Source organism: Amblyomma americanum, chromosome 4 (genome assembly GCF_052857255.1).
Source record: "Amblyomma americanum isolate KBUSLIRL-KWMA chromosome 4, ASM5285725v1, whole genome shotgun sequence".
NCBI classification, from domain to species: Eukaryota; Metazoa; Arthropoda; class Arachnida; order Ixodida; family Ixodidae; genus Amblyomma; species Amblyomma americanum.
In genome coordinates this window covers 51066571-51080246 of record NC_135500.1, presented here as the reverse complement: position 1 = coordinate 51080246, position 13676 = coordinate 51066571, and the positions used below count along the sequence as shown (strand labels likewise).

General features: G+C 47.0%; 1 protein-coding gene across 1 annotated transcript in view; it reads left to right on the top strand.

The window, feature by feature from the left end:
• Positions 1-13676, top strand: part of LOC144129490 (uncharacterized) — an 84796-nt gene that overhangs the window by 36236 nt on the left and 34884 nt on the right. The window contains exon 10 of the mRNA XM_077663657.1: positions 12384-12482. Within this exon, the coding sequence (XP_077519783.1) occupies positions 12384-12482 (99 nt within the window). The remainder of the gene's footprint in view (positions 1-12383; positions 12483-13676) is intronic.

Here is a 13676-nt window from a genome sequence, read left to right as displayed (position 1 = left end):
CAGCTCAGTATTTATTTGAGCATCTGATGACTACCTTTTAGGCGCAGAATTTACTCAAATTTAGGCATTGAAGTTACGAGCCTTAGCAAAGCTTGGGTTTTGTGATTTTTTTAGAATGGGGCTGGCACAAAGCGTGGGTGTTTCGTTATCTTGCAGAGAGGCGGGATGCAAACAGTGACAGTAAGGAGCTGCTGACCCCCAAGGGATTTTATTTAAAATAGTTACTTGTGCAATTAAAAAACGACAATAGTAGGAATAACGAGCCAGTGTAACTGCTGCAATTATGCTCAGTTCTGAAAATAGAGTACTTTCATGACTAAACCAGATACAGCATACTGACACGCTGCTATTTTGGGATTTGGATTGCTACTGTCTCATTTTCACGCGTGTTCGCTACCACTCTTTTCAAACAACTAATAATCCAATGTTGAGACGGTTGTGGTTTCTTTAGACTTGCACGAAACTATGGAGAGGCGATCACCATTATTTGATTTTGTAACTGGTTTTTTCATTGTATTGACAAATGGTAATAAAGGTCTGGATACGGTGCAGCTATTTTTTATTTTCAGTTCGAAAAGAGTCTTTTGTGTTGTAGTCTTCGATGGCTTCCAATCATTGTGTAGTGCTTCTTCACAAGCTGTGTATAATGGCGATATACACTTTGAACAAATTTTTAGGTCTCGTTATACACATGCAAATATGATTCATGGGGAGTACTGATTTTTGCTTCCCGGGCTGTTATAGATGCTCAAAATGTGATTCCCTAGAGAACATTTGCTTCTTCCATGTTCAGCAAAAATTCCTGTAGTCGCCATATGTATCAAATGTCACGGATAAAGAAAGCAACAGTGGTAGCTTTCGTGTGCAGCTGTACCTTTCTAATACGCACTTTGTGTCACGCTCCCTTATGAGCAGTGGCTCACCATTGTTTCTTTAGCCTCTAGTTCGATTACAGTTAGGCAGTTGCTGCACTGGTTGCAATTAAATGACATTGAGCAGCTCAGTTGTCTTATATTCAGAATATGGTTTTCAAATCTTTGGCAGGGAGGCCTTTGCAGCATTTTGTTTAACTTTTGCATAGTTGTGGTGGCCCACTAAATGTGATCATGGCTCTAATGGACAAATCATATGTACAGTCGCGCCTCTGTAATATGGACACTTTGGTGTCCGAGCAAAATTCTCGCAAAGCGATTCATCCATACTAACGAATCATGAAGGAAAAAGTTTTGATACAAAACTTGTCACCAAGGTCTCCTGCACATAGTGGTGGGCAATGAAGTTGAAGCTAGACAGTGTTGATAGCTCCAAGTACATTAGCCTGGTTAGCATTATCTTTAAAAATCGGTCAGTGACATGTTTGAACCTCGCATTTCTTTGACTTTATTCTTGAAAAAATTGGGTTGAGCGTGGTTTTCCTATGTAACATTTCTCACTTTGAGGAGGGGAGACCACCCCCTCATGAATTCATCCCTAGGATAGTGTAGTCATAATGTGCATTATACTGAAATGCGACAGTATTATTTTGCACTTCTACAAGTGTTAGAAATGTCAGTGATATTTCGTTTATAATTTTGCAGGACCAAGCACTTACAGCATGCCTCCTCACCTATCCCGCAGTTTTCCTGTTCATTGGCCATCACCCTGTAGTGAAACCCTCGTCGGTTCTGTGGGGATTCTGCTGTGTGCAGCCTTCTGGGTATTCCGTTTGGAAAATCTAAAGCAGGCACTCTGCTGACCTTTCTTGAGAGTGCTTTTAGATACTTGGCTTAAAATAAACCACACTTCGATGTTTTTGAGCTCATCAGATTTTAAAAACCACTTTGTCTTTCCTTCACAGCTGCCTCTTCTATCTGCCTGTACATATTTTACATGTCGTTTTTTAGTACTGTTTGGAATACTGGTAGTGGAACACAAACTGTGCTGCTATAACTTATCAATGTTAACATGATACAGTTGGCCAGAGCGGACAAAAAGGAAAACAATATCAGCAGGAATCTGTGAGAAAACTGATGTATAGCCTTTGTCAAAAGTACAGAGCCAGAGGGTTTGGCTTCTAAGCCGTGTAATAAGGCTTCTGAGCATCCGTGGATGTCCAACATTCACGGTGGTCAGGGCAAGATTTTCTGTGCCTTCAAGAGATCTGGAATGCTAGCGATGCACAAGTCTCAATAGCGAATTTCTTGGGCTCCGAAGTTCGACAAATTCTGTACTCGCATTATGTGAGAGCATTGAAAGACATGACAAACAGGAACAGCAACATTTCGTTGACCCTAAGAATCATCACCCCACTGGTTTCTCCTGCATGGGCTAATCATGGTTTTTATCTTTTTGCATCTATCTTGGACAGCTTCCTGAGAGCACTGTCAGCATTTTGTAATTTTTTTGTTTTTTAATAGACTTCCTGTTCTGCCACATGACACATTTGCTAGCATTTATACATATCCTTTAATTAGAAAAAATAATGGTGATAATGGATTTGGTGAACAATTAAGTTTTCAAGCAAATATGTGCTTAGACACAGGTCTTCAGAAATTCAATTACTTATTTAATCACAAAGTTGCTAGTCCTTAGTCTGATCAGTTGCCATGGGAACTTTTCTGGAATTTTTCTTCACTTCGTCCTAAAGTGAAGTTGATGAATGCCTTTTTCCTGATCAAACAGAATGCATGTGTCCTTAGCGCTTTGACCTTAGCCCATGTGTTTTTGCTTTGCTTGTAGTGCGCACAGTCACGTAATACCAGGTTCACTAATTCCTTGTGTTTCAGCATTAGTCATTACTTGTGAGCTAGATTGAAAAGCATGTGTGCATGTGTTTCTGTATTCTAATTTTTTCCATATAAGTTATAAGTGCTGCATTTTATTTGCGACAGGCTCCTTCAAATGGGTGGCTAACATATCTTTCGGGGCCAAATAAACTTTCTCTAGAGCATAGGCCTCTATATATTGAGTGTAAAGTTTTGTTTTGTGTTCTTTTTATGTGATTGTGCGTTAAATTGAATGTGTTGTATATGTTTTCGAAGGTTATGTTCATCCTATGTGTTTCTGAAGAACAAACACAAACATTAGAGGTTAGATGCCTGTGATATTTTACAGTAGATTTAGTGGGCTGCTTTAGGATGTCTGTTTAGTATTTCTTTTACTGTAGTTTGTAATCTGCATCTTGAAGTTAGCCACTTGGAATTAGCCACTAGGAGTTGTCTGGTGCATATTTTCTTTAACTCATCTTATCTGAAAGCACTAGTTAGACTGAAGTGTAGCGAAGAAGTTTTCAAGTCAACTCTGCATTGTTTTTCAAGATTTCATTAAAAAAATAAAATTGTAATCTACAGGTTTTGTGACCTTTACTTTACGCAGGCTCTTCAATTTCTTTTCAATTGAATAAGCTTGACATGTTAAGCAGCCTTTTAATGCTGCTGGTGTTAATATTTCAGATATGTGTGTAGGTTAGTAACTGACATTTGTGATAATCCAGTGCTATTTGTTGCGGAGGTATGTGTAATTCAGTATTTTCGAACATCCAATGGAATGAATAAGTCCCATGCACAAGTTAAATTGCGAACAGTGTTTTGAGGACGTGCCAGTAACAATGTTCTGTAAAGTGCTTAAAACTGCAGTCTCGGAAAAAAATGTCTAGCAAACTTACACAGCTACCTTGCACTATCCAAGAACTATATTTTTGTTCGGAAATAAAACCACGGAGCGCAAGCTATATGCTATATTTTCGTGTAATCCTTACGGCGAATCCTGCTTTTATCGACTTTGAGGACTTATAGACTGGATGAAAATAGTGCTCGAAAAACATTTTCAATGCGCGAGTGGAGCACGGAATTAAAAATTTTCTTTAAAAAGGTCCATTATGGACTGCAAAAATAAGTGACAGTAATGAACGGATTTTAAGGATACAATTTACAAAGGCATTCTTTTTAAAAACTTCTAAAGGCAGAGAGATGGCAAACATTATTTGCCGAATGTGGAGCTGCCCGCAAGTGGCTTGTGCACCATTAAGGTTCTTTAATTTCAGGGATTCGGTTTTTGGACCGCAGTGAAGAGATGGTATACTTTTGCGAGAAGAAAAATGTGTTGCAGGAATTTGGCACGTAGATCCGTTATCACGGTCTTGTTTTCAGTTTCATTGCCTGTCGTCTCCCCAACACTGCTTTTCTTGCCCATTGCGAACCACCCCGTCAAGATACTTTCGGCTAGCGCCGGAGTCATGGTTTGTGTATTTTTCACAGAAGTGCCATATACACAGCGGAGTCAGATTAAAGACGTTTCCTTGCCGCCGGCGCTAGTCTCGTTTTGTTTCCGCGATGTACGGCAGTACGCTGCGACGTGACTGCGACGTCGTGTGTATGCATGGCGCCACGATCGTGCAACGCAGGCATCCAGGAGGAGGTGAAGAAAGCGGTCCGATGCACTTTGTATCCAGCGTTCTTGCCCTGTTCCTTACAGTATTACTTCGTAAAGGCATGGACGGAACGGGGATGGTTGTTATACCTCAATATTGAAGTTCGATTGGGTTTTGTTCATGATTACAAAGCGCATTCGAGGCTGATTATTGTGATTAACGAACTAGAACCATTCCGCCTATATAATTAGCAGCTCTAGTAGCCTTGTAAAAAGAGCAAAAATGTAATAAAAAAGGGAGTGCTGCCATCACCTCCTCCTCCTAGATGCCAGTGTTGCGAAATCTTGGCGCCTGCATAAACACGACACCGCAGCCACCGCTCAGCGTATCGCCGCGGTTGAAACCTCCCATTGCTACCCGGAAGTGCATCGTATTTTTTGGTGTAAAAATCAACACCAAATATACTTCCATTGTCCACCGTAAGCGCTTCGTATTTTTCGGTGTAAAAATCTACACCCAATCTGCTCCCTTCACCAACCATAAGACCGGTTCTTTTGGTGTAAAAATCAACACCAAATATACTCCCATTGTCAACCGCAAGTGCTTCGTATTTTTCGGTGTAAAAATCTACACCCAATCTGCTTCCTTCGTCAACCGTAAGACCGTATTTTTTGGTGTTGAAATCTACCCCAAGCCTAACGGTGTATATCGAACCTCCATTTGGGAGGACGCTAGAGGACAAGCCAAAAACACCCATCTGGGTTGATTTGTGTTTAGTGTGTATAGGCTTCTTATATGTCACCCTAAATTCACTAAGCCCTCTGAAATACCTTTTAATACCCGCCAGTCCCTCGAAAAGTACTGCTAGACTTGCCTTTCTTGGTGAGGTTCTAGCGTAAACGTTGCCAGGTACTGTTTCCAATGGCGGCCGTCCGGAGCCAGAGATTTTTAGCGCCGTTTGCTGCTTCATAGGCCTGACCGCCGCCTTTTTCAGTTGCTCCACGGCCGCCGGCGACTAAGGGCCGATTTTTAATTTGTTTATTCATATAAGAGGTCTGCACACAACCAGAGCCCCTAGCGCGTGGTTAAGTGTTTTCCCGATGGTTTCTAGGTGGGGGCGACACGGACACAGTGAAGATGTAGCGAAACGGATAGCTGCCACTTTTGGCCCTATGAACTGTGCGAGTATGTGATCGACGACGCATTTTGTTCCAGACGAGGCTTCTAAAGCTTGCGCATTAAAAACGACACATGTTCTCTGGTTTTGATCATGGCTGGCTTCGGACGTAAAGTACCTATTTTATATAATATTGTTAAGTGGCCCAAGGAGTGAAGGACGCAAGAACCACCCGGGCACAGCACACAGGCCGAGAGCCAGGGCCCGCACAAAGCACCCAAGCCCAGAACGCGCGCACCACCTAGACACTTCGTCCACCTCGTGTTCACTAGGAATATCCGTTACACGGCTCCCGGTCGCAAACAACACCGTCTCGATGTAGATTAGGGCGTGTCAGGGGATGGCGAGAGGTAGGGCTTGAGGTGAGAGACGTAGGCAATGTCACGCTGAGCTGCACGGGAGGTGGTCTCAAGGAAGGGGGGCGATCTCTTAGGTGACAGCGGTTACCTGGTGGATCACACGGTATAAGCCAACATATCGGGACGACGAGGGCTCCAGGGAAGAAAGTAGCCATGCAATGGCGGCGGTCGTAGTTGTCCTGCTGTGATGCCTGCAATACTAGTAGTCGGGATCGCGCCAGTTGGCGGGCGCGGTCGGCCCGAGCAATTGCGTCATGTGCGTATTCAGAAGGCTGAGAAGCAGATGTCGGAAGCAACGTGTCCACAGGAAATTGGGGCTCGCGGCCGCACAAAAGATAGAACGCTGAGTAACAGGCAGTGTCATGACGGGAAGAGTTGTAGGCGAGTCACGTATGAAAGGGCGATATCCCAGTCCCAATGGTGCGGCGAAACATGTATTGCGAGCATATCTGTTAGACTGTGGTTGAGTCGCTCGAGACCGTTTGTTCGGGGATGATAGGCGGCAGTCACCTTATGTTTAGTCGAGCAGGAATGGAGAATATCGTCGAGAAGCATCGGCCGCGGTCGGTGAGAAGTTGGTGGGGTGCACCATGACGGAGGATGAGGTCATACAGGAGAGAGTCGGCAACGTCAGTAGCAGTACTGGTGGGGAGGGCCGGCGTGATTGCGTAGCGAGCGGCATAGTCCGTAGCAACTGCAAACCATTTATTTCCGGAGATGCCCTCAGGAAACGGGCCCAAAACATCCAAGCCAACACGATAGAAAGGTTCAGGGGGAACATAAGGTTGGAGCATACCTGCTGAAAGAGTGGCAGGACGTTTCCGGCTCTGGCACTGGTCGCAGACACGACCATGGCGGCGTACGGACTGCTAGAGGCGGGGCCAAAAGAAGCGACGACGCACGCGGGCGTAAGTACGTGAGACACCAATATGTACAGCATTGGGGAGGTCATGGAGCTCGCGTAGGACATCGGTGAGCAGGTGTTTGGGCACAACGAGCAGGAGGTCGGGGTCAGCGGGGTTGACGCTTTTGTAATATATAGTGTCATGATGCAACAGAAACGCGCTGCATCATGAGGAGAATTTCGGGATCCCGTCGCTGCTCGTAGCCAACGTGAGCAATAGCAGAGAGCGAGAACAGGTCGGTTGCGCAGGCCGTACCAGGATGGACAGAAGGGTCAGCGGGATATCGGAAGAGACAATCAGCATGTGTGCAGCCAACCGGACTTATAGACCACACTGTGTAGACGTAGTCTTGTAGGAGTAAATCCCAGTGGCTTAGCCGGCTAGTACGATCTTTCAGAGAAGGGAGTAGCAGAGCGCATGGTGGTCCGTGACAACCGTAGAAGGGCAGCCGTATAAATACGGGCGAAATTTTCCAACGGCCCACACGAGGGCTGAGCAATCGCGTTCCGTGATGGAGTGATTGCGCTCTAATGTAGAAAGGAGGCAGCTGGCGTAGGCGTTAACACGGTCAGACCCAGATTGCCACTGAGGAAGGACAGCGCCGGTTTCATGACCGCTGGCGTCAGTGCGGACTTCAGTGGGAGCGGCCGCATCGGAGTGTGCCAAGACTGGCGGGGTGGTGGGCTTCGAAATTAGCGTGGCAAAGCGTTTTCTTGTAGGGGTCCCCAGGTGAAAGTCACATCCTTTTTGAGCAGATCACTGAGGGGGCGGGCGATATCAGCAAAGCGTGGCACGAATCGACGGATGTAGGAGCACAGCCCCGGGGCACATCGTTGCAGGAACGTGGCAAAGGGAAGTCTCTCACGGCTCGGATCTTAGCTGGATCAGGATGAACACCCATGGCATCGACGACACGGCCCAAGATTGCGATCTGACAACGTGCGAAACGACATTTCCTGGAGTTGAACTGCAGGCCGGCATGACGGAAAAGTGAAAAAATCTTGGAAAGGTCACCGAGGTGAGAGAAGCTTGGGGACAAGACAATGACGTCGCCGAGGTAACAAACACACTTGGACTATTTGTATCCGTTCAGAAGGGCGTCCATCATACTCTCGAAGGTGGTCGGTGCGTTACATAAGGCAAAACGCATAACTCTGAACTGATACAGCCCACCAGGTGTCGCACACGAGCTCATCTCACAGTCCCGGTCATCCACTGCTATCTGCCAATAGCCGGAGCGATCTACAGAGCAGAAGAATTTGGCACCGTATAGGCAATCAAGGGTGTCGTCGATGCGCTAGAGGGAGTACATGTCCTTTTGAGTTATCTTGTTCAGGTGGCGATAATCAACGTATAAACGTCATGAGCTATCCTTTTTGCTCACAAGAACGACTGGCGAGGCCCAGGGGTTGTAAGAGGGTTCAATAATGTTCTTAGCAACTTCTTAGCATCTTAGTAGCCTCCTCGTTGATGACCTGGCGCTCAGCGTGGGAGACTCGGTATGGTCGACGGCGGATATGAGAGGCATCCCCGTGTCGATGCGGTGGTTCACTGAAAAAGTTTCGCCCAGCGGGCTATTATTGAGATCTAAAATGTCCGGAAAAGATTCTAGAAGGTATCGAAGCTGTGCACTGTGGGCGGGAGATAGGTCTGAGGGCATCATGGTCGCGAAAGCGTCCGTAGAAAGAGGTATGCTGGGGATGGGCTGCGGGATGATGAGAAGGGGCGGTGTCGAATGTAGCGACTTGGAACAGTGCCAGGGAGGAGATCGTAGCAATGCAAATGCCGGAAGGAAGAATTTGAGGAGAGAAGCGGAAGTTGAGGAATGGCATAGACAGTTCGTTCGCCTTGACAGAAGCGATGGTATAGGGCAGGGCAACGTTTCGGATCAGCAGGAGATCGGTGCTAGGCGCGACGAAGTAGTGATCAGGAACTGAGGAAGAAGATGTCATTGCAACGAAGAAAGCGGCTTGAGACGGCAGGCGAGCATAGTCTGCATTCAACAAGTGGAGAGAGGGATCGTTATGCTCGGAACCGTGTTGGGGGAGCTCGAGTTGGAAGGCACCGTGAGAGCAGTGAATTAGGGCTGAATGGCCGGAGAGGAAATCCATACTGAGATTGAGGTCGTGGACGTAGGTGCACAAAACGATGAACTGAACCGGGGAACTATGGCCGGCAACAGGGATGGGAGCAGTACATAGTCTGTCGTTAGCAGGTGTGCCTCTGTCCGCGGCGAGCACACGAGGCGTTGCAAGCGTGAGGACTTTGCGGAGGCGACGGCGAAGAGCAGCACTCATCACAGATACGTGCTCACCGGTGTCAATTGTCCAATAATAAATGAAACATACTGCGCCATTTCCTTTCATCAAAAACCAATTATTATTATTATTAATTATCTCAATGAGGGCGTGCACAGAAAAACCGTCGACTGTGACGTCCAGTAAGTTCGGTCGGGTGGTCAGTAGAGGATTTCTGGTCGGGGTCATTGATGCAGCGTCACCTCCGGGAGCTGCATCATCTAGTTTTCCGAAGTGGAGCGGATGTAGGACGCAGGTGCCAAAGTTGGCCTTGGGGCGAGGGAGAGCGGGAATTGCGGAAGGAGGGTTCAGACTGGTCTGGCTGGGAGCATGGCGAGAAGCGGCGCTGTGGGCTAGGTCGGTAGTTGGAGAAGCCACCGCAGGGAGGTGAACATTGGCTGCGGCAATGTCGAGAAATGTGGCCAAAGCGAAAGCAGATGGGTTTGTCGTCAGCCGTGCGCCATTCCGCCGGAGAGCGGTAACGGGGCGTGGAGTAGTAGGTGGGGCGGAAAGAAGAGGCAGGAGGCTGGCGGACGGCTGGGCGGCCAATGGAACACACCTACGGAGAAATATATATACTGGCCAGTTCTTGCTTCACGACGACCTGAATTAGCAACACGATAGGCAGCGTCGTATCAGGGCCGTGCGGTGGGGATATCGCAGGTGCGAGGGCCTTCAGTTAATATCGGACGATCCGCGTAACCGAATCGGTGGCGGGAAGAGCGCCCGAGGGCGCGCGGGTTAGAGATCGTTGGTTCTCGCAGGAAGATGTCGCAACCGTGTTAGGAAGGCGGGAAAATGGCTCCGGAATGCGGCGTCCTTTCTCTTGTTCACAGCGACGGCATTCTTTAATGATGGAGTCAACAGTGGAGCAGTCTTTGCAAACAACCAAATTGAAAGAATCGTTTCCAATGCCTTTGAGCACGTGACCCACTTTGTCTGGCTCATTGCAGCGTCGAGCTTGCGGCAAAGAGCCAAGATGTCCTGGATGTAGGCCAGGTAGCTTTCTGTAGAAGACTGGGCTCGAGACGTAATATGTTTTTTGGCGGCTAACTGCCGATCATGAGGCCTACCGAACACGTCCTTAACTTTTTCTTGAAGGTATCCGAGCTAGTCAGGTCGTCCTCGTGGATTTAGTACACGAATCGTGCCGTGCCATTGAAGTAAAATGTGACATTGGCAAGCATAAATGTATGGTCCCAACTGTTATACTTGCTGACGGGTTCGTAGAGGCTAACCCAGTCTTCTACTTCCGTGCCATCAGTGCAAAAAAAGGTGCCGGAGTCGCGAGGAGGAGCAATGACCACCAAAGGAGTGGTACTGGGGCTCCTTGATTCGCCGGGTTGAGGCATGGTAGTAGACCCGGTCTGTCGACCACTCCGAAGCTGCGTGGTGTGCTCAGCGTAAAGTCCGCACCTCCACCAAAGACGTTACGTGGCCGAAGGCGAGGACGACGCAAGAACGACCCAGGCACAGCGCACAGGCCGAGAGCTCAGGGCCCGCACAAAGCACAGAGCACCCAAGCCCAGAATACGCGCACTGCCTAGACACTTCGTTCACCTCGTCTTCACTAAGAATATCTGTTGCTATATTCTGCGCAAGCGTCGTTTTGTTTTTACTGTCTTGGTTCTGTAGTTCTGTTGAAACAAATACTCACCAACATACCTGATTTTCCATACGAGGGTTTACTCGCTTGACATTCTCGCGCCGCATGCGAGAAGACACTCATGGCGAAACGTGTGCATGAAGTGCAATAGAAACTATTCAGTTGAAACGTAATATGTCAAAAAAACGCAAGTAGGCAAACAATACGCACGACGCACAAACCCACATACCATACAACGCAGAAATTCACTTTCCATAGATATTGCATTATTGCCGAGAGGCGCCAATACACTTGTCACTGTTCCTCACAACGCGAAAAAGGATATTCGTTTCACCAAAGGTCAATTTCGCTTGCGCATAAAGCCTACTTTTCCGCTTACAGAAACATCGAGCCAGGAAGGTCATTGGAGTTCTAGCTAGAGCGTTACGAATTTTTGGAAGACGAATATTCAAAAAACTACCTCTCAGCCCAGAGCACATTTCGTCGCAAGAGAACGGAATCACGTAGAGCATCCGAGAGACGTACGGCCCGGAGTTTGTTTTAGGTTGCTCTTGGCTGCTTCGGTCACTCACTGAAGCATGTTGGTCTTTCCTGTGCGCAATACTCCTTTTCCTTTGTGCTCTCAAAAGTACGAATGAAGGCTCCGGAGGCGATAGTTAAAGGTTAACAGGGCGGTACCGCATGGAAGTGTGCACGAGATATATAAAGCATATCCGTTGTGACCTGGCATCCCTTCAACATGCTGGCAGCAAATTACAGCATTCCAGCATTTAAGCATTCAGTGCATGTTATCTCCTTCTTTGCTTGCGACTTGGGTCAGCTGAAAACTGCCTGGAAGTTGTGACTTAATTTTGAAACAGGACATTCGAATTCGATCCCATTTTATCCTTCCCGTGCAGTACCGCGGCGCAGGCCGCCCAACGTCCGGCTTGACGTTGGGCCTGACGACAGAGACAGACTGCAGGGTTCACAGCTGAATGTCATCACGACAAAAGGAAAAATTATTCGGCGCTGGCGTCAGGAAGTTGCACTAGTCAATGAGAAGCGTTAAAACGTCCGCAGCAAGCAAAGTTCTCAGTGGCATTTCATTTTTTCGTTTTGTGGCCGGCAAAAACACTACAAGTTTGACTGTGTCATGGGCCGTCATGTCTCAGAACAGCAGCGAAGAGTCATTCGCGTCACCTCTAGAGACTGTCTGTCTTAGATATTAGCAGCCGTATATTATAATTCATTCGCCGCACAGCGGTAAAATTATCTGCGCTGGACTAGTAATTGCAGAAGTGGTGGCCGTAACGATGCCAATGTGAAAACAAAGCACCTTTTCTGCGGCCACCTCCACTGCTGATGAAAAATAAACTCTGTTATTGATTGAGCGATTTATTGATTTATTTACTTACTTAATTAATGAAGAAAAAGGCGCATCCTGTCATGTGATCGGTTCATAGGTTGCCGTAAAGGTGCACGCTTTTCGCGAAGTTTCAAAATCATAGGGCCAAAAAGACGAGCCGCTTATTTAATCACATGTCTCAATGACAAAATCGCTTGCGGTGCGAGAATAGCGTTTTCAAGTGCACATGATATGGAATCGGTGTTGATGGAGAAGGGAAGTGTATTTTAAGCTATCTTGTGACCACAGGCATAAACGCAGGATACTCTGTTGCTAGTTGTGCGATCTTCCCTTTCGCATCCAGCGAACGAAGACGACTTGAGGCGATTGGCGGCTCGGAGAGACGTGGACCCGCTGCTCGAAGTGTACGTCCACGTAGCCAGCGACCAGCCGCCAATGTCAGGTACGCCACTGCAGTGGTTGCAAACCAACCGAAAATTTTCTTATCGCAAAACAGTCATGCCAATTCAGGAGATAATGTTTCGGTAGGATAGTGGATCCGACGAGTTGGTAGGGTTCGAGAGAACGCAGCAGCACAAAAAAGAACTAGCGACAAGAAGAGCAAAAACACAAACGCTGTGCTTACAGCGAAGGTTTATGTAGCTGCAGGTTGCTACCTGAGTGTTGTGGGTTGGGAAAAGGCATCTGTGAGGCGTTATATTGATAACAGACATAACTTCACCAGCTAAAGTATGATAACACCAGGAGAAGAATAGAAGAACACATAAAGAACACAAGAACCAGAGGAGAAGGAAGAACCCTTCTTCGTAAAAAATATCACCATATAAGAAGACACAAATGCGTCGATTTGTCGGATATTACTTTGTGCGGATTGGGAATGTTTCAAATAGCGTGCGCAGTACATTGGTGCCTCCTGCTGACGTGGGATGATGTAGTTTTCGCACTTCCAACTATGTTTTGAAGCATCCACCACCACCAAGACCGTATCTCCTTCCAGAGCGCTAGCAAATTTTTTTTTTTTATATGTAGTCTGTGGTGTCGATGGCTAAATGCACAACAGAACTGGAGCCTCTTCGGGTATTCCTCTTCATACTGGCATAGCTAACATGTTCACACTGTTTGCTTAGTGTTTTTATCGACGCCTATTGACCACAACTAGCATCGTGCGCAGGTCTTCATGCCCACAGTGCCACGACGGCCTCCATAGAATCATGACATATTCTGATATCATGCAACTGTGGGTATAACCACTCTGGAGCCTCAACTGATGCATCCATGATAGATTACAAGTTCTGTCGCTCATCTCTCATAGGGACATACGTGGTCGCCTTTTAATTTCTCTACAATACCTATTTGTCTGGCATGCGCAGTCTCGAAAGAGTTGCATCTTCGTACTTAAGTCTGGTCAAAACCTCTGCTGTAAGAGGCGGTTCTGCATGTGCCACCAACAGAATGTCTCCTGGAATGTACAGTTCACCGATACTGCTTGCAAGGGACAATCCACTTAGTCCATTTGAATATTCATGTCTTCCCAGCTCGATATTTCAGATCATAGTTATACGCTGAAAGCTTCAAGCATCACGTAGTTACACGGCGAGAAAATATCGGCGGCATTGGGTTTCACGGCACGGATGCC